Here is a 27188-nt window from a genome sequence, read left to right as displayed (position 1 = left end):
ACTTCATGTACAATACTTAATAACTTGAGTACAGCTTTAAAGGATAAGTCTGACCACCGTTTGAGATGATGTTTATATGCTTTCTAGTTAAGAGTTAGGTGAGAAGATTGTTACCGTTCTCTCTCCTATAAAGCTCATTAAGGATGACATGTTGTGAATTTACGGGTTAATAATGTGCGGGACGGTTTCTTGGCCGGGTGCAGTGACTTCCTGGAGTCTTTGCTGGTTGCTTAGCAACCTCATGGCTTCATATGTACTGTATATGAGTTGTAATAATATTCCTATCTAACTCTCATCCACAGTTAACGCAGTAATTTGATTTCACTTTTCATTTACTTATTAACAAAAGGAATTATAAAATAATTCTCCATTTTCCCTATAACAACAAAAAGTCCCTTTCGTAAGTATGGTTTCCATGTGGTTTCCAAGTATGTTTCCATGAATGCCATTACAAACTAAATGGTTGAATGATCCTTTCTCAGAAATGAACCAGAACCAGACACTCCGCTGAACGCACTTCAGTCTTTAACACACACTGTAACTGCGTAAACAGCTTGTTTTGGATATTCCAATGAGGAAGTGTCGAGCCATAATAAAGCATGAAAACACAACCATGTACTGTGTGCTGTGTGTGTACCATGCTACTTTTTTCCATTGAGTTCATCCAGGGTTTAATGACAAAGACAGACGTTTGTCGTCGCTCTTTCTCTTTCTGTTTTTCTTCCCCCACTCTGTCTGAAAACACAGTGGGGGGGGGGGGGGGGGGGGGGGGGGGGGGGGGGGGGTTAGGAATGTAGCCCCAATGTGTAATCAAGTTACTTTTGGAAGACTTCCCTGTCCAGAAAGTAGTCCAGCAGCAGGTGGGTAAATAAGGAAAGAAAAGAAAAGGGATAAAGAGGGATGATGGGGATAAAGAGCAGCAGCAGCGACAGGAACAGTCTGTACCTGTAATGCAAGCCAACCAGACTCAGACAGGTTCATCCGGCCAACATTCATCATGTCAGCATCTTTTTCATCCCTTTTTTCCTTTGGTCATCCTCAGGATAAATAGGAAAGGATTTTTTTCTTCTATCTTCCCATTTGACCCCTCTTAACATATTGTATTCCTGTCCTCCTCTCACAGTCCTGCTGCAGTTTAAATGCACAGCGAGTCCAACACGAAGCAGCATTAACTGTCACCAGAGCAACCGGAACAACAGAATTAATGAAGAGAGGGAGAAAGGAAGGAAGGAAGAAAGAAAGTCTTTTGCTTCTTTTTTCTACTCTAAACTTGGACGGTGTGATTAAGTGGCTGGAAAACGACTGAAACAACAAAAAAACAGAGCGTGGCAAAGGAAGGGATGAGGTCAGACTATTTTACTGTCCCGTTTGGTCCAGAAGAACAGAAAGTCTTTGAAAACCTAAAACCTGTCAGATTGGCTCCTGATGGGACAGACACACCAAGGGAAAGGCGTGATGTAGCAATCTGGGGAGTTTTCTCATTTACAGATCCACTATGGAGAAATATTTGAAGTTTTTAGAGCCATTTTTATTAATAGTTATATTTACAGACAGCACAGCTGTTTATGACACATCCATTCACATACCGACACACTGCAGGGGATTGATACTATTAATACTCAGTATTCAAAGGCTACATGAGGACCGTGACCACTTTATGACCCAATTATGTTTGTTTCCATGACCCAGTCTTAAAGTCCCACTTTTAATGCATCCTCCAAAACAGTATCAACAATGATTTTCCATTTAGTAGATCCTAAGATACAACTACGTCACATATTAGTGCCCTGGGATCGGGATTCAGGATGATAATGAGTCCAGGACACACAAACAGAAAAAGATGAGCTCCTTTTGAGAAAGTGCTAGCCTCAAAGATACTCTAAACCTAAGCAGTGCAAAAACATGTTTCTCAGTGACTTCATAAGCACTGCGGACATTTTATAAAAGAAGAGCCAAGCCGCTCTCTCGGCTTGTTACAGTGAAGCCTGTCGGCCAGGCTCCTTTTGGCAAACGTTTTCTGTGTGTGTTCAAGTGAAGTGGCTGCTTCCAACCACACTGTGGCCTAGTACTTTAGTTATGGCTTTGACCATGCAAACACTCACTCTCTTTCTCTCTCTCACACACACACACACACACACACACACACACACACACAGAGGGTGGCCCTACAATAGTTGCACTCCATGTTTCAAAATGCAGCCATAATGTAGTTTTCTCATAGTTCTGAGCTAATCTCACTCCAAATGAATCGACTGTCTGAAATAATTATGCCAGTCCACAGATGGGAGAAATGTGCTCAGTCCCTATGAAAACTGCAGGAATAAAGGCATCAACCAAGTTTTCTGCAATAGCACTTCTCCTCTCTTCACAACAGTATATACACATTTCATGTTTAGTCCCTGGAGCAAAAGAAGGATGTCAAACATTTCCCAAGTTGTCATAGATGATGTCAGGTGACCTCAGGGGCGCCTGGTGGTTCTGGTTGTAGCACGAGTTAGCAGATGGAGGTTTCTGCTTAGACACTTTGCTGTACAGCTCCCTCCCCCCGTCTCCTCCTCCTCCCCCCCAAATATTGTTGTTGTTGTTGTTGTTTTTGACATTACTACCAGGACCTCCATGTTTCCCAGGGGGCAGTGGCACTGGCTCCTTCCGAGCAAAAGCAGCCCTGCCCGGCTTGGGGGCGGTGGCCGGTTTGGACCACCTCGGAGCTGGAAGTTGTGGCGTTCCGCGGCTCAGGCCCAGCTGCGGAGGCGAGTGTCTGTGGGACTCCGACTGCTTTCCGTGGGAGGGGGCGCTGTAATTTCCCTCCGGTCCTGACGGAGCCACCACTTCTCCCTGTCTCCTCTGGCTGTGGGGCTCCAAGCGGGCCTCGTCGTAAACACTCATCCCTGAACTAGTGGACATGCTGGCGCCTCCTTTGGCGCAACCCTCGGGTTCATCATATATGTGCTCCAGACGAAGAGCAGGAGGGGATGAAGCTCCTTCTGCTTTGCCTCCCGGGGGTCGCCTATTACTGTTCGCCCCTCGTACTCCCCCCGCAGCCCCATTCAGACTTAGCCCACTGGTTTTTTGGCTCAGCTCCAGGCTGATCTGGTCGTACACGTGTGAGTACACGTCCGGTGGCTTCCTGTGGTTGCTGCCACCAAGGTGATGATCCCCTTGGACGCCCCCTCCCGAAGCTTCATCTCCTACTGGTCGGAGGCGTGGGGTGGGCACTGGAGGGCTAGGGTTGCTGGTTTGGCTTTGAGCTTTGATGCTGTCCACTGGGTCGGAGTAGAGGGAGTCAGCGCCGTGCAGAGGCAGGCGCACTGAGTCTGCTGGCTCAGAGTAAAGACCTGCATGTTCATCAGCCAAGGAGAAACCTTTAGCTGCCACCTGCCCTCTGGGAGACTTTGGAGGGGCCCCGCCACCTCCCAAAACCCCCAACATGGCTGGTGGTTCTGGTAAACTCCTCCCCTTGAGTCCACCTGCTGTTCCTTGCCCCCTTCCTCCTCCTCCTCCTCCTCCTCCTCCTCCTCCTCCTCCTCCTCCTCCATCTCCACCCTCTCTTTTCCCGAGTACGCCATCAGCGGAGCCCGGTTTGCTGCCCCCTGAATCTCCGTCTGCCTCCCGGCTGCTGGAGCTGCTGCTGCTGTCGTAGCTCCCTGCCGTCGTGCCACTTGGAGTGGCGTTGCGTATGTGCTGCAGTGACGCGGGGCAGTCCGGGTCAAAGTTGACGGGCAAGCTGAAGTGGCTCTCCTCAGCCAGAACCTTCTGCGACTGGATGGACTGATCCACCAGCGTGAAGATCTCGTTGCCTTGCTTGGTCTCAAAGGTGAAGTTACCGGGGCCCGAGTCGCAGCGTCGGCCCGCCTCGAACGAAAACATCACCTAGAGAAAGAAAGAAAAGTTAGTTAGTGTGACTAAATAAATATATACAGAGGTGTCTGAATAAATGCCAAATGGAAGTGAAGTAATGGAAGCTAGTCAAAGACGTCCCAGCTCTCTTTTCCAGGCATCACTCATTTATCATTTTCTTGGCACTAGAAAAATGCTTGCTTCCTTTTTCCACTGGATTTTACTTTTCATTTCTCTCAGCATATCAACTGTATTTCTTCACTGCTCTCACTTACTCTTGACTTCTATTTCATACACAGACCTCCTTCGCTACTTTCCAGCCCTACACATTCAGAGCAATGCAGTCACTTCTTTTTATCTTGTGTGTGCAACGTCAAAGTAAGTGTCAGTCCGGACACGTGCATAAATAGACATATGTACAGACAACAGACACACTAAAGGTCGATCATTTTAAAACCCTGGTCTCGAGCTCTGAAGTGACACAAAAACAGCCAGACTCTAAAGTTATCTTCTGACGGTGAGGCTCTGACCACATTCACACACACACACACACAACACACACACACACACACACACACTCACTGCTGCTAGAAATGACATTTGCGCTTCCTAACTATTTTCAATCGCTGCAGTCACAGCTTAAATTTAACACACCAAACTTCCTCTGCCTGTACTCGTCAGGTGGGTCAGAGCTGTTTTTTCTTTTGTTTATCGTCCTGTTTCTATGCTGTTTTGCTGCACCTTTTAATATGTATCTCTAGTTGTTGGTGTTGTTATTGAACTGATCCCGTTATTGTTTTGTTGTTGTCTTCTTCGTTGACCTTGTAAAGTGCCTTTGAGTAATGTGTCATTGTTATTATTATAACTTTTTTCTCTCATCAAAAGCCCAGGCACCCACCCGGTCTCGCCCGTATCTCCTCAGCAGCTTGTAGGGCCACACGAGAACCTTCCTCTTGGTCTTTGGCTCCTTCAAGATTAAGATGTCGTTTTCTGCTTTCAGCCAGTAGCTGCCCGCCAGCCCGCAGCGCTCTGACGCCTCGGTGCGCTGAACGCTCACCCAGAACTCGTTCACTGCAAGGACAACATAGGAGAGGTGTTTTTGCTTAGGTTTACTTAAAGGAGAATTCCGGCCATTTTTTATGTTAATCTTGATCGCTATAACTATGCAAGTACTTTCAATTGAAAAAACCCGACCTGAATCAGTGCAGGCAACAAAGCGTAGCTGCAGCTACGTGTACAGGCTTCAACTGAGCTAAAACGGCAGTTAACGGGCCATGTTTTAGAGTGCCTTTGTGCCTCTTAACAGACACACAATGTAATTAATAAGGGTGTAGTGGGTGTCCTCCATGCCTTTGCGGTAAAAAATTTGGTAGTTTATTTCTTCCCCTCTAAAACTTGCCCCGTTTAACTGCCGTTTTGCTCAGTGGAAGCTTGTACATGTAGCTGCAGCTACTCAGTGTTGCCTGCACGATTCAGGTCGGGGGGGGGGGGGGGGGGGGGGGGGGGGGGTGGGTTCAATCAAAAGAACTCGCATATTTATAGCAATCAAGATTAACATTAAAAATTGGCCAGAATTCTCCTTTAAACTACCCTTTTTAAATGATTTTCTGTAATGCTCAATAATTCTTTCAGATTCTAAACTCCTGTAAGGCCAGACTGTTTGTTTTTTAGTGTCCTTACCCTCCTCTCTGGAGTAGTAGATGAGGTTTTCAGACATCTGCAGGTCCTGGGCTCCTCCATTAGAGTCTGCAGCAGTACTGGTGCTGCTGCCGCCTCCGCCCTGCTGACACAAAGATAGACAGTCAACCAGCTGACAAAGATGCCAAATTAGGATTTTTTATAGTTTGTTAATCAGGAGTTTGGTTTTCCACTGGAAGGATAAGAGTAGGCAAAGAGTGAGAGAAGGGAAGGAGGAAAAAAAAAAAAAAAGAGAGAGAGAAGCTGAGTGTGTGCAACAGAGAACGAAGCGGATGAACTCCTGGAAACTCCCTCTGGCTTCCTTTCTGCAAGTGCAATGCTTGTGTCGATGTGGTGTGTGTGTGTGTGTGTGTGTGTGTGTGTGTGTGTGTGTGTGTAGAAAGACTTCAGGGACATGTGGGAAACATTGGAAAACACACAAACAAAAAGAATTCAGCTGCAATCCCAGTTGAAAAGATTTTGGGTGAAAAAAACAGTTCAGATTTTTCTACCAAACTAAGTCGATGAGTTGTTTTTTTTTCATTTAGAATTTTTTTTGCTAAATTCAAGCTCAAAATATACACGTTAAGAAACACTAAAAACTCACAAGAGGAGAGAAAAGGTGTGAAGCTACCTGGAAGGCGATGTCACACATGGTATCCATCCAGTCCTTGGCGGCGTTCTTCTCTGCTGCAAACAGGTGCGTCTTGTCGTTGGTCTCCACACAGAAAGCCGCCATGTTTTCTTTGGGACAGCTCTCCGTCACCGCCGGCAGGATGGAGATGCACTCGGACAAGCGGATGATCTTCTTGTCAAGTTTTCTGGTTTTCTCATTGGACCCGCTTCCCAAGCCTCCGACGGCCCCGCCCCCTCCGCCCGAGGGTGAGTCGTAGAACTCGAGGCGGGCGATGCCGTTTTGGCTGGCCGGGTAGAGCACGAACCAGTTCTTCTTCCATTTCTGATGAGTGGGAAAGGAGCAAAAGTTACAGAGGAGAACATTTAAAGCTGCACTAAACAATATCTCTAGCTTATCAACAGAACAAAAAACTATTTTTCTTTTCATATTTCTGTAATGTTTTCCCATTTTGGTGCCATTAAACATTTCTAGACCTTTTGTTATTTTTGATGTATTTATATCTCTTATTTGTAATACAACAATCTAGATAGTTTTTATATTCCATGCTAGAATGCTATTTCTAAAGGTTTGGAAGGGATGACAGATGACGGATAACCAGAAAGAGGTTAGAAAAGAGAAAATCTGATGATTTCTTTTTTTGGGGGGGTGGGGGGTTATTTGCAACCCACGTGTCCTGTTCCAGTTTTGGGGAGGGGAGAATAATTTGCATGTGGTTTGTTAAGACAGTAAGGGGGAAAAGCAAAAGGTCCACAGACGGTTGTGAGTCAAAATAGTATTTTCAGGTCTTTCTCTTACTTCTTCTGTACTGACTGAGGCTTAATGTGGTGATAAATAATGCAGATAATGCCGTTTGACTCAGACCAGTAGCACACACTATTGTTTCCTCTACAATCAGCAGCCACTTTGATTCAGTGAGTACGAGTTTAGCGTGACACCTCGTCATACCTAGAATTGGGACCCCAACAAAGAAATTACAAGGAAGTGTGCTGTGGCCCCCAACAGGTTAAAATTATGATTCCAAAGTAGGTGACAGGTGCATCACATCCCCCCGAGGACGGCAGTGAGGAAGCAACAGCTAACAATGATCTCTTCCTCATCAGGGACCAACAACATGACATACAATACTGAATACTAAGACCCACAGCGAATGTGCAGGACTCCAGATGTTCAGTGCTAACAATAGACACAATGACACACTGCATGTGGGATTATGTGCAATCACTACAGAAACTGGTATACATGTGATTATGATGATTTTTGAAAAATCAAACGACTGCATATCGGCTAATACCACTTTGCTTTTCTATTTTGCACAAAAATAAACATTTGTTGGAATTATTGCTCCAGTTTGTCTATTTAAGGGTTGTGTCTTCCAGGATATTTGTCAGAAAAGCACAGGTGTTACTAACAACCTTAACGAGGGCTCCTATCCTGAATGTCCCAGCAAGACAAGACAGTGGACCAACCTGCATGCACAATACCAGGACCCTGTTGGTGAGTTTATTACATAATACATACATGTATCAAATATTATAAATACATCCTATGGTTAGTTTTTAAAATCTTAATCTGCAGAGTAACTAGTGACTATAACTGAAGGAGTTTCCCTGGTTAATGTAGTGAAGTAGAAGTAGAAAGTAGCACGTCATGGAAATTCTCAAGTGAAATGAAAGAACCTCAAAGTTAGTTAGACAGGTAGATAAGTACATGTACATATTTACTTTCCACCATCGGGTTACCAGGTCACATGTAAGAACATGTCAGCTTGTTCGCTATCATTCATGGCATGGAAATGAGAGACGTGAGTCGGCCTAAATGTGGAATTATAGTATTTGCATGATATATTCTGCACAACCTTTGTTGCAATTTAACAATAAGCACAAACCGGACTGGACTCAGCTGCATGAAAGCTGTCATACGTTAAGAACAAAAATGACAAGCACAGAGATGCACGCACACATGAAAGCCAACTTAATACATTTTTAACTAACTCACACACACACACACACACACCATGTTTCACAAGTCAGCACATGCACATGTGTATGCACCCACTTTGACCCAATAAACTAACTGCCAGAAAGGACAGGAAATGTGTGGGGTTGTCATTACCCAGGATTCACTTCTCTTCCTTCTTCTGCATCCAGGTGTGGCTCAGTGTATGTACATATATGTGTGTCTGTTTGTATTGTTGTAAGTATTCCTTTGGTGCATTCTGGACCATCTGTTGCTGTGCACAAGTGCATGCACACACACACACACACACACACACACACACACTTGCATACAGACAAACGTGTGGCTATGCCTCATACATGAACAGGGTGTGAAACATTAACCTCTGTTGCAATATGGTTCCTACTGCAGTGTGTGTGTGTGTGCGTGTGTGTGGAACAGTTGCTCCATATAAGGCAACAGACCGTTATCAGCTTCTAATACACTGAGTGGAAATTATGCAAAATAGATAATGACAGAGTGAGGAAGAGATGTCCTGTGTGTTCACGAGAACAGAATTAACTAACAAGCTATTATAAGAAATGACATCAATTTCCATTGGACAAATTAATACTTCTACCTGTATGAATAAATGTCAAATTAAAAAAATAATAAACACGGAAATCTTGCAAGGAATTATGTCCATCTTGCATCATTGTAAACATGCATGTGACATGTAGCCTACAAGTTGGAGTCTTTTGTAGGCCTTGAACAGTGTTCTTGTTTGTGTTTCTAGTCAGTACATAGCGAGTACATTAACAGATAAGCTGTCGGGGGAATGACTTGAAACCAAGGAAAAATGAAATGACTAAATGATGATCTGTTTCAGTAACAAATGTAGTGGCCTTCAAGACTTTTTTAGCTGCTTTGGTTTTCCTGTGAGATCATTTTGCATAAAAAACAAATATGATCGTAATTCTGTCATGTCTCCAAAACATCATGTCATCAGGTTCATTTGTTTATGAATTTACATCCCAGTTTTCATTCATTCATTGACTATTGTATTATTTTGGGAGACATGACATCTTCTCTGTGAGATTCAGGGGAAATTCACCCTTCAAAAGCTTCCGTGGGGACTTAAGTCCAGTACCCGTAGTTTTAATGATTAGAATATTATTGCAATATGTACAGTACATGTTATGAACTGTCCGGCAGGGGTATACATTTATCCATAACTGTCACTGCCACAGAATCCTATCTGTCATCGTCATCTTGGGTGTGTGTGTGTGTGTCTGGTTATCTGAGAAAAAAGGCACTTTTGTGTATCGAAGCGGGATGTGTGTTAAAGGGAGGGAAAAGGAAAACAGAGGAAAGCTGTGCACATGTCGAGTGTGTTTTTTACTGTATTCACGAGAAGGCGAGAATGAGTGCAAAGAAGTGTGTGTTAGAGAGAGAGAGGCAGACCACTGCTTTGACCCCAGATCTGCCGCCCTGACCTCAGTCCTGTGTCTTCCAAATAAAACTCTCAAACATGTCAGGACTCTAACAGAGGACAGCGGTAGCCGTACTTCCTGTGTGTGGCGTAAAGTCAATAGCACACTGGCACCTTTTTAGGTTGTTACAGGACAGGGGGACAAGCTGAAAATGATTAACTAAAACAGACACGCTAAGCAGGAAAGTAGGCTGTAAAAATGAAATGACAGTGAATGACAGTAAAGAGTCTTTAAATGTACTGTCCAAAGAAAATATGCCAAATTTTCTTATAATCTAAGCACTGTTATGCACAGGCCATGTATCTGTCTCTATTTCTGGAGCAGACAAGTATTTCAAGGGAGATAACGATGTCCATACGTAGGTCAAACGAGGTAACACACGCACACACACACACGCACACACACACACACACACACACAGTGACAGCATGCTTACAACAACAGAATGATATACAGAGTGAGCAACCAAAACTCCAAAACCCAAGTGTATTCAGTTCAACACATTTTCTGTTGATCGCCTCATTGATTAATTGACTAATCATTACAGCTCTGCCAGCAGCTAAAGGCTAGAGAGAAAGGCGGTCCCTGTCCACAAACATAATGCATCCATAACTAGCTCAAAGTAAGGAAAGTTGTTCTAACTAAACTAAATGCAACTTAAAAGAGCTTGGTAGGCAATAAAACAGTAAAAAAAAGATACACATCAACTGTCCTTTATCTTAAAAGGTCCCATGACATGGTGCTCCTTGGATGTTTTTATATAGACCTTAGTGGTCCCCAAACACCATATCTGAAGTCTCTTTTATAGAGACCTTAGTGGTCCCCTAATACTGTATCTGAAGTCTCTTTTATATAGACCTTAGTGGTCCCCTAATACTGTATCTGAAGTCTCTTTTATATAGACCTTAGTGGTCCCCTAATACTGTATCTGAAGTCTCTTTTATATAGACCATAGTGGTCCCCTAATACTGTATCTGAAGTCTCTTTTATATAGACCTTAGTGGTCCCCTAATACTGTATCTGAAGTCTCTTTTATATAGACCTTAGTGGTCCCCTAATACTGTATCTGAAGTCTCTTTTATATAGACCTTAGTGGTCCCCTAATACTGTATCTGAAGTCTCTTTTATATACCCCTTAGTGGTCCCCTAATACTGTATCTGAAGTCTCTTTTATATACCCCTTAGTGGTCCCCTAATACCATATCTGAAGTCTCTTTTATATAGACCTTAGTGGTCCCCTAATACCATATCTGGAGTCTATTTATATAGCCCTTAGTGGTCCCCTAATACTGTATCTGAAGTCTCTTTTGTATAGATCTTAGTGGTCCCCTAATACCGTATCTGAAGTCTCTTTTATATAGACCTTAGTGGTCCCCTAATACTGTATCTGAAGTCTCTTTTATATAGACCTTAGTGGTCCCCTAATACCGTATCTGAAGTCTCTTTTATATAGACCTTAGTGGTCCCCTAATACTGTATCTGGGGGGCCAAGGTGGAGGCTGGGGGTGAGTCCTTGACCAACTGCCACGTTGCTCGTTTGAAAGCCATGATGTCTCTCTACCCAGGGCTCGGTTTACACCTGTCACCATTTCTAGCCACTGGGGGACCATAGTCTGCTGGGGGAACTCATATTAATGTTAAAAAACCTCATAAAGTGAAATTTTCATACCATGGGACCTTTAAATCTACTGTCAACTGCAGCGAAAGAGAAATGGGCTTTTGGTTTCAAGTGTCAGTTGACTCGCATCACAACAAAAATATATATTATTTACATATATATAATAGATATTTACCACACCTACTCTAAAGCATTCACCATGGCTGACTACTGCTACCTTTCTCTCACCAAACACAGTGATAAAAAAAAAGTTTGGAAAATGGAAGATAATTGTATTTTATGGAGGGAGTCTGAAGCATATCTGATGTCCTCCCAGTCATAACGCCACAGAATCGGCTAATGCTAGCGTGTCCAACATTAAATGTGTGCCTGACAAGATATTAATTTGGTACAGTTTTCATTTTATTTTCCGTTTTTTTACAAAACAGAATCACAGGTACATTGTCGTCGGAAAAAAAAGGGAGGCTTTGTTTCTATTCTCGCCCATTAAATATGCCAGAAATATTCAATTTTGATAAGAACAGAAAATCAGAGGGAATCAGAATTAATCCAATCTTAATGACCCCCCCCAACCCCACCCTCCTACTAAAATGTCCCAATGTCTGCACTGAGCTAGAGGAGGGCCACTCTGCACCGTAATCAAAAAAATTGGTTTGTGACAATATGAAATGGTCTATTATCTGTTCATCTCACAGCGTGCTGATGAATGATAGGGAGGGATTGTTCTCCTGTGAAACAGCCTCAGTTACAGTTACCACTCGACACTAAACTTACGTTACCAACAGTGCGGAAATTATACTCAAACATTCAGGCCACAGCTACAATATGTCTGTAATTAGGAGGAGATGACCATTATTGTGAAGAACGTATTATCCAAAGTTACGTTCATTCATGTCGACTTGCATGGGGGGAAAAAAGTCAAGGAAATGTGACTATGGAAAGAATACTACAATTACACGTTGAAGTGACTGAAATTACCTTAAACTATTACAATAACTGTAAGAACTAATCATTGTTTCTGCACATGCTTAATCATTCCTTTCAACTTACCGTCCCTAAACCATGCTGTCCTTCCTGAAAATGCGCCCACTGCAGAGTTTAAATGGAGAAATTACACACTTCACTACATCATTTTAGTTCTTCATACTACAAATGATGTGGTGCTTCTTTTCTGAGAAACAGCAGCGTCTGAGATGCTAACTTTGATTAACAAAGAGAGAGAAGAGAATATCAGACGGATCCCATTAATCCATTTGTCAGTTATTCCTATTAGACATGAGTCCCTGTTGTATAAATCTAGCCTCAGGGTGTGTAATACCTCTTTGTCCTGACACACCCCGTCTTTTCAAGTGGCTGCTAGCTCCCGGCTGATGCTGTCTGCATCCTCTACCGTCTACCCACAGCAGCAGCCTTTGCTGGTAGTTGGCAAAACATCAAACTAAAAAGCTTTTTGTAGCTCCAGGGGGGTGCAGCAAAAACTACAAAATGCAGATCATAGCTTCTTGGATCGGAATATGTGTGAGGCAGATTAATTCACTTCCCACTAAATCACGCACACAATCACATGGCTCGGCGGCGCTTGTTGCTACATGACAGGTCTACAAGTGTGAAAACTTTAATTACAACAGCAGAACGTTTCGGACTCTTTCATCAAGCACCGGGCCCGTGTACCATAACCACATTTACAGATAGCTCCACATCCACGTCACCACAAATATTTGGCATGTTTTACACATCGCCACTGTTCAGATGGGATTCTCATCGTCTGACAGAGTGACATGCTTTGGATATTACGAACACAACCTTGAGAGAAAACAGCCGATATGTTTGTGCTCGGTGTCCTGTAATGGTGTATGAGAGGAGTCCGGCACATTGTTGTGAAAGCACTTTTCCTTTTTCTAATTTGTGTTTCATTAAAGGGGCACTTCACAAATTTTGCACATGAAGTTCAGTTTAATTCATCGCGAGTTGTACTCAATATTGTGTCTTCTGTGACTCTGTTTTCACTTTGACTAAATAACCCTGATAAGGCCATTAGTACGCTATCAGTAAACGTCTCAGCTGAGTTCAGACAGCACAACTTTATGGAAGTGCAATACTAAATCACTGGAGTAGTCCTTTAACCTGTGTAATGATGACTTAGCGCTGTGTGAAGATTTTAGAACTATTGTTATATGTCAACAAAATTCACCTTGATTCCTTTTGTTACTGGGCTCCCTAATACTGCAAAGACTCCTGATGGTTTCCATCCCGACAGCCTGCTGTATTAACTCTGCAATGGCCCGATTTCACACATGACAAAACAGCAGTCAGAAACAAAAACCTGGGTCAGAAGCCACATTTTCCAACCACGTGGCAACGGGTCTAAAGGAGTGTTTGTGTGTGTGTGTGTGCGCGCGTGTGTCCACTGACAGCTCGATTGACACCCATTGCATAAATCACCCGGCAAACCTCAAACCAGTTACAGCACTTTCAGATTAGCCGGGGTTCGGCTTCCTGTGCTATTCTTTCTACTCTGGTGCTTTTTTATCCACTGCAGTTTTCTCCAGCCCTAATCTGCAAAGATAACACGTTATTTATGAAAATTCAGAGATTTGATTTGTTCGTTTTCTATTGTATTTTCTACTGTTTAGAAGAGGCATTAAAAGTGTGTTGTCGGAGTATGAATATCTATTGTGGATGGGCGATTCAGGACAGGAAACAGGGCCAGAACGTTTTGTTGATCCATGTCATATGACCAGAGAGAGTGAGACAGAGAGACAAAGACCCTCTTACAAATCTGGAAGGGTAAATGAGTTCTTGTCCAGCGGTGCACTGAGAGTGGGGCCGCAAAATATCTAATTGCAATTAATACGACTGATATTGTGATTGCGATATGATTCTCGATATTGGAGGGCATCATCATTTCTGTCTCATTGTTCTCTTTTTCCATTGAAAATTAAAGTTAAATAATTATAGTGTGATTTATGCAAGGATCTGTACTAAACAGAACCGGGATGTCTCTGCAGCACCACAATACTTTATTTTAGAATGGTTTGACACTTATTTTGCCTTTAACAAATATTGACCCCCTGCGATTTGGATATTGCACTAGTCCATATTGGGATTTTGAAAAGGCTGCGATTAATTGTGCGGCCCTAATTGAGAGGCAAGGTTGCGTATAGGCCACACTGAAACACACACACAGACACACACACCACACACACACACACAGGTGCTATCACCGTTTTGATTAGGTGGAAACATGTCTGCCACCTTTTTGGTTATGGTCTTTTTCTACATTTCCACATTATCTCAATTTTCCAGCTGACTGTGCAGTCTCTTGTGATGTGCTTATTGTGGAAAATCTTATTGCAATCATGATATTTTTTTGTCAATTATTCAGTGAAGTGAGATGTCACCAGCTCACTTCACACACACACACACACACACACACACACACACACACACACACACAACTCTCAAAACTACCTCTTCTACATCTCTGGCGTCATTTAATTTAAGAAAGATCTTTTGTCCGCTTTGTTTTCATGTGTTTTTACTGAATGATGCACCAGGGTTTTACCAGCTCACTAACACATTCACATGCACACTGGCTCACACACGGAGCTGCACGGTCCACTCCAAACCACCACATCAAAACAAGACCAGATCAGTGAACCACTGCTAGAACTTCCTCTCTCTGCATCCGTACGCTTGTCTTTAAAGACGCTGGGCACAATGACGGCTCTGTAATTGCACCAATATGTTCTCTATTTATTTGCCATGACGTAACATGCTCCTTTATGCCTTACAACTGAGAATAGTGCAATGTTAAGGTCCCTTATGTGTGTGATCAAAACATATTGAAGACTTAGTGAGACGCTGCCATCGCCCTGAATAAAATCAGCTATGCTGATGAAGGCTTGGGTTGTCTCATAAAACATATGGTCTTACATTATCATTCATTTATTATGAGTCATCATTACTGAGAGGCAGCAGTGACCTTAAAGTGGCTGTAGCCTATCACACTATTTCCGAGGTATTTCTATAGTATACTTAAAGAGACTTTTGTGTGTCTGAGACGTATTTAACTAGTTATTTTTAGTGGCCTTAAGAGCTTCTTGTAAAGTGTATGTCCTCATATAGCCTATAACTGATTTATTACATTTCTATCTGTTGCTTATAGTTTTGATGTTTTATAGCATCCTCAAAACCTCCTTATTAAAAGCTACAGTTATCTTTAGTTATTTATATCAACGCCACAACCGTACTAGCAAAAATTATAATTGTTTTTCTTGGACTTACCTTTCCAAACTTTTGATGCTGCACATAAAGTTGTCCCTCCTTAACGTGGGTGTCCATGCCCCCAACACTCCAGGGCCACCCTTCCTCTAGAAAGGCGAAATTTGACTTGAACTTGACAAAAACACTTTTTAGGGGGTAATTTTTTTGCCTATATCCCCTCACAACTTCCCCGTTCTCTCACTTCCGCTCCCCGGCCGTTAAAACGCATTTGTCGTACCGCTCGCGCACAGTTGTAGGTGTCATGGGGTAAATAAAAAGGTCCCACGCAGTCGCTGGGTGGTCGGTGGTCCCGACAAAAGTGAACTAGTGTCTGAAATGCTGTCGGCGGGTCGCCTATCTGTCGCCTCTCACTCCTCCTGTAGGGCTGGACCAATGGAAAGCCACTCGTAATAGATAACGTGAAGCTTCCGGTTATTACTTTCAGAATAAAAGTTTATTGAATGAAAACAGGCTTTGGGTGCATGGCGACCATAGATTGTATATATACGTATAGTGATATATTAACGGTCTATGATGGCGACTCAGTTCAGCAGTGCTTTACAGTAGGTATGTAACTCTAGGCTTTTAAATTTCAATTCAGGGGCCATTTTTAAAGACAGGGCCTTAAAGTGTCACCTTAAGGCTCCTGTCATTTCAAGTGACATTGTGCTTGTTGTGGGTAAAGTCCATTGTGTATGACCAAACATGTTTGCATATAATCCCATTACAGAAACACACGGGGAACTTGAAACTTTTGGGCTTCCCTGAGGACCTGGCCACCAGGACAGTTGCCTTGTTAAAACTTTAAATTACTAGCTGGGCAAAGTAGGTGGACCGACATCAGACAAAGGCACCCGGAAGCCTCAATGCTCAATGCATGTTTTGGTTTTGGTGGTGTTTGGGTTATCAGGTACTTTGACTAACTGCAATTTGGCAGGGTGTCTTAGGCTGATAGGGGGCTAATAAAACACTATTAAATAACCAATCCCAAAAGAAACCTTGAAATGTCCAAGTTACATTATTGGAATATGAATTTACCATCTTTGTTTGGTTAGAATTATTAACCCAACAAAGGATAAAAAAGTAGTAGTCAGTAGCTCAGTAGGGAGTTTGGTTGGGAACTGGAGGGTTGCTGGTTCAAGTACTCATATGGAGCAAAAGTATGGTGGTGGACTGGTAGCTGAAGAGGTGCCAGTTCACCTTCTGGGCACTGCCAAGGTGCTCTTGAGCAAGGCACCAAACCCCTAACTGCTCGACTGGCCACTCTGATGTTTGTCCATTAGTGCAGGTATAGGTACTGAGCATGTGTAAACAACTATGTGTAAATTGTCATTTCCCCTTGCGGGAGTGATAAAGTATACACTAAAAATTAAATTATGCATTATTATTGTTCTAAAGTGAAAACAAAGCATATGAAACTAAAGATTAACATTTTATTTATTAAAAAGTTGATACAATTCTGTCTCGTTTGTAGTTTTTTATTTTGAAATCTGACGTAGTTATCATCCGGTATTTCAGTAAATGTGTGGCGCTTGTCTCCCTGCAGGGGGAGTGAGCAGCGCGTGGTGAGAGAGCGCACTGAGCCGCTCCTCTTCTTCTTCTTCCTCTCCTCCCACCTCCTCACACTTGTGTAACTTCACTGTTGGGCTCAGCTCTGATATAGTACGATTTCTAACGCACTTATAAACCATATGCATAATATAAATGAAACCGTAAACTGCATGTGATAACACATGATGTTCAGGACATCACAGAATCTCATAAACTATGCGTAGAAAACTGCTATCATTCCTTTAACGAAGAAAAACGATAAAGTAAGACCATGTTTCTCTCTTTTAGCATTTAGATACTTTACCTGCATATATAGGCTATTAAAGTGATTTTAAGTAGCCAAAGAATGAAAGTTGTTTTTTAAGGAGCCTGTGTTGTAAAAGAGAAGCTGGCCCCAAAGTTAATGTGTTGCAGATGGCTCCTGCTGGCTCGATAGTTGTCCCTGTTTTCAGCCCATAACCAAGTGGTGCTAAATCTCTGTCACTATTATACTTGACACTGAGTATGGGTTTAAGACCACGGGCCAAGTAACACAAGGAGTTTTTAATTTGCCAGTGTTTCTTCACTATTCCCGTCCTGTCATTCAGTGTTAACCTACTAGTACTGTAAAAAACTTAGTACCCTGCATAGGCCATACATGATGTTAACTGAACGGTTTCCCTGATTTTGTGTTCCCATAATTTATCATGGCAAACAAATGTAATAAAGAGTATGATTTGAGTCATGGTTGATAGTGAGTCTAATTGATGTTAAATAGTATCCACAATCTTATATAAATAAATAATTTCAAATAAATAGATGGAAAATTGGTTGTAAATATAATAATATATATTCATAAATGTGGGATCACTATATACATGACTTTTACTAAACACAGCTGCCACCTACTGCTAATTTAACATCATTGCACGTTGTAGCTCAGCTGTGGCTCTCGCGATATTTGCGCACTGTAACCGGACCAAAACAGGAAGTAAGACATGGCAACAGTGTTCGGCGGAGTAGAGGGGTGAGAATGAGTTAAAAATATACAACAAAACTTGACTAACTATGTTTTTGAATTAAAAGTGAATCATAGTGTGTATTGCAGCGTCTTATTCATGGTTTTTTGCGGTTTTTATGTTTCCTTGATGGTTTGTACAGTACGGGTTTTGCTTTCTCTCATCCCCTCTGTCCTCTTTCTTTCTGTTTCTAGTGGAGGGACCCACTCTAAAGTGGTGCTGGTGGCAGCAGATGGAAAGATACTGGCAGAGACAAATGGACCGTCCACCAACCACTGGGTGAGGACAGAAGGAAGTTAGTTTGGGTTGAAGAAATGTAGGAAACAAAGTGAGAAATATGGATGAGCAAGGGGAATAAGGGTGGTTGTATTTGCCGTATATGTTTACTCAATGCATAAGACCCCAAAAAAAATGATTGCATCATCATTTTGTGTGTGTGTCCATGTGTGTATACAGTTGGTTGGGGTGGACAAATGTATTGAAACTATCAACGACATGGTCCAGAGAGCGAAGGTGGAGGCAGGGTTGGATCCAAACACACCGCTCTTCTCATTGGTCAGTCACATACCTGTACACTGTGGACCTATAACAAGGAGTAGTGGATCAATCAATGCCAAGTAGACTATTTGAAACACTGATTTTCTGTGTGTGCGCAGGGCATGTCTCTGAGCGGAGGGGAACAGAAGGACGCCATCGACAAACTCATCGCTGACATGAAGCAACGGTTCCCCGCTCTCAGCCAGCACTACTTCATCACCACCGATGCAATCGGTGCCATGGCAACCGCCAGCAACCGTGGTGCCTTGTCTTCTGCCATTGTTCAGTTGTAGCGCAGTCAGTCCGAGCACAAGACTTTAACTAAACAGTGCTGGAGACATGCAAAAGTAGCCTCAAACCTAATTTCATCTTAATTGCTTAATATGCATTCTTATTTTACAACCATTTTTGCCATGTTCTTTTGAATAAAATGTAATTAAATAGTTGACCATTTGTACCAACATTTAAAAAGTTGAAATCAATTATGAACTATGGCTTGATACTTTACCCCCTTAGGTGTGGCTGTATAAAAGTGATGTAATTTATAGTATGTCTTTCCACACTTTATGGCTTAACGAGATGGACGCAGTCATCTTTATTGTCATGTGATGCCGCTCAGCTCAGACTGTCTGTTTTCTCTGTAGGAGGTGTAGTGTTGATATCAGGGACCGGCTCTAACTGCAAGTTAGTCAATCCTGACGGCTCACAGATCGGCTGTGGAGGCTGGGGTCACATGATGGGGGATGAAGGATCAGGTAACTATGGCAATATGTATATGAATTCATTATAATCTTACTGATTGGATTAAACTCTAAAAACATCCTTTTATCTCTCAGCATACTGGATCTCTCATCTGGCGGTGAAGACGGTGTTTGATGCCAAAGACAACCTGGTCTCTCCTCCCAGTGATATTACACATGTCAGGAAAGCCATGGAGGATTACTTCCAGGTCAGATTGCGACAACAATGAGAAATATGCTCATTTATGCAATGCTATCAGCTCATGTTTAGGTAGGGAAGTGCTTAATCAAGTGAGTTCACGTTCCCGAATCTTTATGCTGTGCCAATGCCAGTGCAAAATCATCAATCATCTGATGTAACGGAATCACTTTTCTCCATTCTGATGTAGTGTTTTGTGAAAAATGCATATGTAAAAAAAAACAAAAAAAACATGCAATTTGTCCCAGGTGTCAGATCTGATGGGTATGCTGCCACACCTCTACAGAAACTTTCAGAAGTCTCACTTTGCAGGTTTATGCAAAAAGTTGGCTGAAGGTAGGGGGCACGTCACTTCCTCGTTGGTTATTATTATAGTAGAGCTTGGTATATTTGAATGGAAGACTAAATGAAAAGTATTTGTGTGCATGTGTTTCAGGTGCAGAAGCAGGAGACGCTCTCTGTCAGTATGTGTTCACTCAGGCTGGGAAAGTCCTGGCAAAACATGTAGAAGCGGTCTTACCTGCAGCACAAGAGGTAACACACACACACACACACACATGCCTATTACTGTATATACTTTGCTCTCACTCATTTGTATTCTTTATATATGTCAGAAACATTCACACATGAATTTCTTGTTTTTTCTTTGGGGTGACAGCCTCTATTGAGTTGTAACCTTGGCCTGCCCATCCTGTGTGTGGGCTCAGTGTGGAAGAGCTGGGAGCTTCTAAAGCCAGGTTAGTGCCCCTCCAATCAAGAAAAACGAGTTTTTCACCTATTCTCCCATCATTTTTACATTGACAAAAGTGATTGAAGCAGTAGAAAGTTCTCCTAAAACCCAGTTTACTTTCTTTGTTTCTGATTAGGGTTTACTGAGGTTTTGGATAAAGTGGCATCATCTGACAAGTTCAAGGCCCGTTTCCATGGCTACAGTCTCCTTATTTTGCGGCAGTCCTCCGCCCTTGGTGGTGCTAGTCTGGGGGCTCAGAGTATGGGCACCACCTTAACTATGGATTACAAAGCTAATGCCAAAGTCTTCTACCAACACACTTTTAACAGCATCCAGTGAGAGTGCACCTGCACAGCCCCTAGATCCAAACAGTGTTCAGCTAAAGGGAAATTATATTGCTGATTATATAAGAATTAGCATCCTTGCTAATAACACTCACTGTTATGATAATGATTGTGTAATAATGGTATTGCACTTATTTTGCTCTTACTACAAGATACCAGGAATGTGATTTAAAAATATTCAAAATCTTGATTTGATATTACTTTCATTTTACTGTAATTTTAAATCTTTGCACATTTTCTACACTTGTTTACATTTGACATTCCTGATAAAAACAAATCATTCATGTCTTAAGTAATCTCTGATCCTTAAAATAAATTAAGTTTATTAAAGCTGTGGTCAGAAAAACCCAGTTACTGTTGTGCCTTAAGCCATTTAATTCCTAAATATGAGCTGCTCAGTTTATCTTTTGTACTTATTATAGACAGAGAAATGTAACAAAAAGCAACACTTGATTCATCTGCAGGCTTTCTTCACATTGCTTCAGTGTGTAATGTAATAACTAATAAAAAAGCACTCATTCTCATAGATTCACATGGATGCCGAATCACAGCATTACTGGATGAATGTACGGTACCTGCCTTGGACGTTAGCTGTGTCAGTAATTGTGTGTGCTGCCACTGTAAATAGAATCAATAACAATAGAATACATCAAATTTAATTAAAAACAGCAGCAATAACATTCCCCTGGCTCCCACTGCCTCTGACATTGAGTTCAGCTTCGCTGCTGTGGTGGTGCACCATGATTCCCTCAAAACTCCTGAAGGTAAATGTTCTAAAGATTTAAGCAACTTTAATTGTCTTTGGATCATTTTCTCATCTCTGAGTTGAATTGTGCAATGATAGTGTGCGTTGTTTTTATGTTTCTCTTACTACAGTGTGTTTTGGTTTGAAATGAGATTTCCACATTGCAGAAACCACATTGCTCCTGTTGCCACAGCAGTTAAAACATGCAATTGATGACCTTTTTTCTTTCTTGTACATGGAGTTTGCATAAACTGAGCCACTGTGTCAGTCAGCATTACTGACAATTATTTCCTTTCTTAAATCAGCTCTTTCTACATTGATTAAAAACTGAGTAAACTGATTTTCTCACAACCTAACCAACATCTCTGCAATTCTATTATTTTATTTCAATAAATCTAATAGAGAAATTTAAATAATTTAGGTATTATGATGCATTGTCGTACAGTGATTCATTGGTAACGTTACAGTTTCCTTTTATGAAAGCTTTGGTGGAGCCTTGGTTGTTTTTAGTGATACTTTTATCATTTACGTTACATCCAGTTCACGTTCATGTTAACTGACGTTTGGCCACTTGGGGGCAGCAGAAACAAGCTATGAACCGAACACACAACTACCACTTTTTTTTAAAATAAGGGGAACCTAAAATAAAACCGTTACCTATTTACACATCCAGCAGTTATGGAGCAACATTATCATAAATATGGAGCCGTGTTTTTGAACACAATGTAAATCCGAAATGTACTCTCTTTGGGCTGTGTTTTCGGTTCCTACTAGCTAGCTAACGCTAGCTCTTTAAAAAACATGCGGCCCCAAAGCTGCTAAATGCCCCACTATGTTCAGCAGGTGGTTGCTAACATAGACATATATAGAGTGCTAACTGTGTCTACGCCGTTTGGTTTAACCAGTCGTGGGTTTTTTGGAGCTTTTTCACCTAAAATAGCTTTCTGCTGCAGCCATAACACTATGGGAGTGGTGACAGTGAACCAAAAAAGTAAAGTTGTTGGCCCAAAAACTAAAACAATGCAGTCAGGTGATAAGCTTATTAACTTGCTAGCTAGTGACTTATTAGCCGCTTTGAGTTCGGATATAATAATAATACTTTCTTATGCTGTCTGGATATAAGGTGGGACTTTATTAAGTGCTGAAGCACTGTACTCAAATGTGACGTACCTGTAACGTTACTGCACTTTACTTAAGTATTTTCATTTCTTGCTACTCTATACTTCACTTCATTCAGTCTAATGTACTTTTACTTTTGTATTTAACAGCTACAAATACAACAACAGTAAAATGCTATTAAAGCAATGTTTCAGTAATAGTAATCCTATAAGATATACTGTATATGGTAAATCACAGGGACCAGTGCTCTTATTTGAATACTTTTATTCATTATGATTATATAATTTTCAACTCATCACACGTTTGACATTAAGGGGTTTTATTACTTCATTTGTTATTTGTTTGAGCTAACCTACAGTACTGTATATAACCCACTGTCACCATGCATGTTTTCCCCTTGCAGACTGTGGGGCTGTTGCCTTTAGAGAGATATGTCACCACTTACAGTAAAGACTATAAACCCTTCAGTGAGTGCCACCTACAGTTAAACCAGCAGAAGCCCAGAACTGAACCTAAAGCTGCTCCTGCATTTATCAACCCACCTCAGGTTTGATGGATATAGATTTGATGGATTATAGATTGATTGATTGATTGATTGATTGATTGATATGTTGATTGATATGTTGATTGTGTTGTTTTCATAGACTCGTCGTGAAACCTGGCCTGTATTTAATCAATGCTTTTACAAAACAACTAACAGCATCTACGGCTCAAGTAGCTGTTCACAGGTGAACAACAACAACAACAACTTTATTTTCTAAGTAGCATTCTGTTGTTTGTACCACTGCCATCATCACACTTATTGTACTCTTTCTCTCAGCCTCCCTCTTGTTCCTTCTTCCCTGCCTCCTTACCTTCATTTGGCATTCCCGCTCATTCCGTCTCCAATGCGTCTTCTTGGATTGTTGGCTCTTCCCTGTTAGATTCCAGGACACAGGATGTGGGAGTTGCAAGGGAGACTGGGTTTTTACTTGATGAGGAGGAGAAAGGTCAGCTGCACTACAGTTTTGGTGGAAAGGGTAAGGAGTTCTCTCTTTCTCTCTAAAACATATTCATACTTGCACACACACACACACACACACACACACACACGCACTCATCTAAGCTGGCAGCTGCGTTGATACTCGATTTTCTTTTGACAGCGAATGTGTTAGAGCAGCAGGAGGCAAAAGATGAGCCGCAGAAGAAGACTGATGTTCTATATGAGGAAGGTAAGATGGCTGTTTTTACTTTACTTTTTTACTTTTACAGGTGTTTTGATTCATCTAATCATTTTTCAATGGGGAAACCTTTTGAAGTACTTTTGGCTTCGGGGCTCTGAACTCAAGAGATGCTTTACTGTTCAGTCTGCTGGTGTTTTTGCCCTGCTTTTGTTTAAGGGCCTTCCAACTGTAGGTAAAGTGGCTCCTGGAGTATGGACATAAACCTGCTCTATATTTGTGCACTTTTAGGTGTGATTGTGTTGTCATCTCGTGGCGGTCCGGCCTGCTCTGAAGATTGCATTAGATCACTCTGTAGAGAAGCCGGCCTGCAGCACCTTCTCCACCTTCCTGTGGCCTCCAGTCCAATTATCACAATCAAAGGTAGAACACTCCCTAACACACAGAAACACACATGTCCCATTATACATCACCTTTAGGTTACAAAGTCAGGCAACTTCTCTACAAGATAGTAAAGATCAAGCACTAACTAGCATAAAATTTACTACAACGAATGAACTAACCTTAAGAATGAACACCAATGTCTTCTTCTGCATTCATATCTAAAACAATGCCAACCATGTTTGAGAAAAACTTAAAACAATGACAAAACATGCCAACCGATGATGTCAGTATAAAGAAACAAGACTGTCTACAGTTTCTACAGTTAGCAGCTCTAAGGCTGATTACCATTGTCACCATTTGAGTTGAGCAGGTTAGCCTGCTAACGTGTAAATTAGCAGTCTAAGTGTATTTTCCAAAATGGGTTTGAAGTGAACATTTAACGTAACATTAAAGTGAGTATATTTTGTTAATTCCCTTTCTGACTAGATACTGAAAATTGGAATATAGGCTGCTTGACGGGCTTGGGATCAGCTATTGGACTGAATAAGAGCACCTTCCTTCAGCCTACTACCGGGCAGTGTAGTTGGTAAGCCGCATGCCCTTTTTATCACTACCACATTTTTTCTAAATTGAAATTTTTGTTTCTTGTCACATACCCTTCTTAAGTGTTATTTCCTGACACTCTTCTTTCAGCAGTACATGGGAAGCTGAGTGCCCTAATTGTTGCTGTAAGATGCAAAGCTTCTCTTGTAGCAGCACACTACCTCTGGCCCATGTACAGCCAACTCTCTACTACCCACAACCCAGCAGGAGACTACCGCTGACAGAGTACCAATCCAGCTACACTGCGGAGGTAAGAGAGGTCACCTGAGTGTGTGTGAATCTGATGGTTACCAAACCTTAGCCCTTTGGCTTTTCTATGTCCTTGTATATTTGTTCTTTATAACCCTGTGTGTCTCTTCCTAGTGGGCCCAGCCAAAGATACAGCAGAGGGACATTCATCATCGTGATCCTCCTCGTCAGCAGATACTCTATCCTTCATTCTGAATTTCAACTTTGGCCTCAAAACACAGCAGAAAAACAAAAAAACATTGTTTGTGTTTTGTGTAAAACTCAATAAACCAGTTAAAAAGCTGAAAATCTCAAAGATTTTAATTTCCATAATTGCATGTAATGTCCCTATAATAGAAGAAGGAAACACATATTGCAATACATACTGTATATATTTGCAGTATTACAATTTGGGTTTCTGCCGTGACATCACCCGGAAGAAATGCTATACAGTAATCACAGTAAAATAGTAATTAGAAAAACACATAAAAGACAGACAATCATAGCATACATTTGCCAGTTTGTAGTAGTTCAGCAGAAAATAAGCAGAAATGTCCATCTGAAAGAATTACAAAATGTGCACTTGTTCCTTAGACGATGGTTCTGTTTTACAGGTGGACTAGTATTTTTTTTAAATGTTGCTAAAAAATAAAAGAACAAACAAACCAAAAACACTGAAAAAGTTCTTTTGTGAAGGTAACTTAACAGATACTGTATGGCATAGATAGTACAGAACAGAAGTGACAAATACACGTGCTGCTGCAGCCTAAAAAAATCCACTGTTGGATTTTCAATGTTGATTTAGTTTTTATATGCTATATGGACAAATGGATGAATTGTGGGCTCTCTTGGAGTTCTCCTAACATGTCCATGATAACACAGAGGGAAGCGTGATGTAATCAGCTCCATTACTAAGCTTAGTAGTACTGCAGAGGGAAAGGGTTTTTGTCCTGGTGACTCTGACCTCAGGGCAGAAAGCAAGGAGCCACAGCACTGGGTACATATGTATGAGGATTTATTTCACTGTTCATAGCAACATGGAACTACCAATACATCAGACAGGTACAGTCCATCAGTATGCATCCATGAGCAAGGTCCCATTCAAAGCTCATGTAGTATCATTGGGAGCGTCCTGGAATCAGGTGTCCCATGTGTTTATAATGTTAGGAGTATCCGTCGCATCCATCAGTATGTGAGTCCCACTCATTCAGATTAGCTCCCATTTAGTTTGAACCACAATCAAGGAAACTGCTGCTGCAATTGCATGTCAGGACACCTAACAGCATTCCCTACACCCTAAATCCTCTAAACCCTAAAGTATAGTACATCTTTTCTGACACTGATCATCCTCCAACACTTTTTCAAGCAGCCAGACACTCTGGTTGGCATTGACTCACTGATCCGCAAGGCCAGGGACGTTGTGGGAGTAGAGCTGGGCTCTCTGTCGGTGGTGTCAGAAAGGAGGACGCTGTCCAAACTACATGTCATCATGGACAATGTCTCTCACCCACTCTATGGCTTGCTTCTTATACAAAGGAGCCCTTTCAGTGCAAGACTCATTCCCCCAAAATGCACCACAGAGCGCCAGAGGAAGTGCCTGTGGCCATAAAACTTTGTAACTCCTCCCTCTAAGTGTTTGACACACACACACACACACACACACTTCGTGAGTTTGATACTGGAAAATATTATCTGTTTTGTGCAATAACACTGGCTTAAAATTTGTGAAAAACTCTGCTGTTACTATTTATTCATTATTACTGTTCCCCATTACAACTCCTTTATTATGTAAATACTGTATAATAAAAATTCCTTTAACTATGTAAATACTGTGCCTATCCACACTCCTTATATTTCTTTATTTATATTTCTATTCTGATATTTATGAAAGTTATTAACCCAACTACAGCAAATACACAGTGTAGCTGGATCATTGTAATTGTATGAAATGCAGATTTTCAGAGCATGCTCAACATGACATGGTGATGGATGGTGTCATGAAAACTCTTTGCATGTCCGAGCATGCGTGTGTGCTGATGACAACTTTCCAAACACGTGTCCTTCAGAAGATTTGCCTAATAAGCTGATTCTGATTCTGATATAACCTGCTATGAATGGAAACAATGACTTTTGAGGAATTTGTTTAGATAGATTAGATTAGATTATACTTTATTCATCCCACAGCGGGGAAATTCCCTTATTACAGCAGCATTTTCTACAATAAAAGCAAAACAAACAAACACACATTAAACACACAACGAACAGGCAAACAACAGACAATGAGCAGAAGGAATGGCTGAATGTAAAGTGGCATCAAATAAAGGTTTTGTAAAATGCGGTTGCCATGGTACAGAAAATAATATTGCAAGTGTTAGTGAGTGACGTTA

General features: G+C 41.6%; 3 protein-coding genes across 7 annotated transcripts; 2 read left to right on the top strand and 1 right to left on the bottom strand.

Annotated features, from left to right (window-relative positions):
* Positions 1-1506: 1506 nt before the first annotated feature.
* dok1b (docking protein 1b) lies at positions 1507-15877 on the bottom strand. Of its 3 annotated transcripts, XM_032544641.1 has the most exons (6): positions 15485-15877; positions 6149-6472; positions 5518-5620; positions 4736-4908; positions 2806-3870; positions 1507-2766 (listed from the first exon to the last, which is right to left on the bottom strand). In XM_032544641.1, the coding sequence occupies exons 1-6, from the start codon at positions 15539-15541 to the stop codon at positions 2419-2421; spliced, it is 2070 nt and encodes a 689-aa protein (XP_032400532.1). In that variant the 5' UTR covers positions 15542-15877; the 3' UTR covers positions 1507-2418. The 3 variants fall into 3 exon arrangements, with proteins under 3 accessions (XP_032400532.1, XP_032400531.1, XP_032400530.1); XM_032544640.1 differs by having other exon boundaries at positions 1507-3870; positions 5518-5617; XM_032544639.1 differs by having other exon boundaries at positions 1507-3870; positions 15485-15876.
* A 2056-nt stretch (positions 15878-17933) lies between these two features.
* On the top strand, positions 17934-20854 carry nagk (N-acetylglucosamine kinase). Its single transcript, XM_032499167.1, has 10 exons — positions 17934-18020; positions 18207-18291; positions 18469-18567; positions 18669-18810; positions 19194-19304; positions 19386-19498; positions 19737-19824; positions 19925-20022; positions 20147-20225; positions 20355-20854. The coding sequence occupies exons 1-10, from the start codon at positions 17992-17994 to the stop codon at positions 20555-20557; spliced, it is 1047 nt and encodes a 348-aa protein (XP_032355058.1). The 5' UTR covers positions 17934-17991; the 3' UTR covers positions 20558-20854.
* A 233-nt stretch (positions 20855-21087) lies between these two features.
* LOC116669368 (uncharacterized) lies at positions 21088-25103 on the top strand. Of its 3 annotated transcripts, none has more exons than XM_032499169.1 (9): positions 21088-21326; positions 22830-22973; positions 23071-23154; positions 23247-23445; positions 23569-23637; positions 23878-24009; positions 24457-24556; positions 24667-24823; positions 24937-25103. In XM_032499169.1, exons 1-9 carry the CDS (start codon positions 21303-21305, stop codon positions 25015-25017), a joined length of 990 nt encoding a protein of 329 aa, XP_032355060.1. In that variant the 5' UTR covers positions 21088-21302; the 3' UTR covers positions 25018-25103. The 3 variants fall into 3 exon arrangements, with proteins under 3 accessions (XP_032355060.1, XP_032355059.1, XP_032355062.1); XM_032499168.1 differs by having other exon boundaries at positions 24664-24823; XM_032499171.1 differs by having other exon boundaries at positions 24664-24841; positions 24937-25025.
* The last annotated feature ends 2085 nt before the right edge of the window (positions 25104-27188 follow it).

This window comes from Etheostoma spectabile, chromosome 19, assembly GCF_008692095.1.
Source record: "Etheostoma spectabile isolate EspeVRDwgs_2016 chromosome 19, UIUC_Espe_1.0, whole genome shotgun sequence".
Lineage (NCBI taxonomy): Eukaryota > Metazoa > Chordata > Actinopteri > Perciformes > Percidae > Etheostoma > Etheostoma spectabile.
Note: the sequence above shows the minus strand (reverse complement) of the source record. Positions and strands in the feature narration are given on the sequence as shown.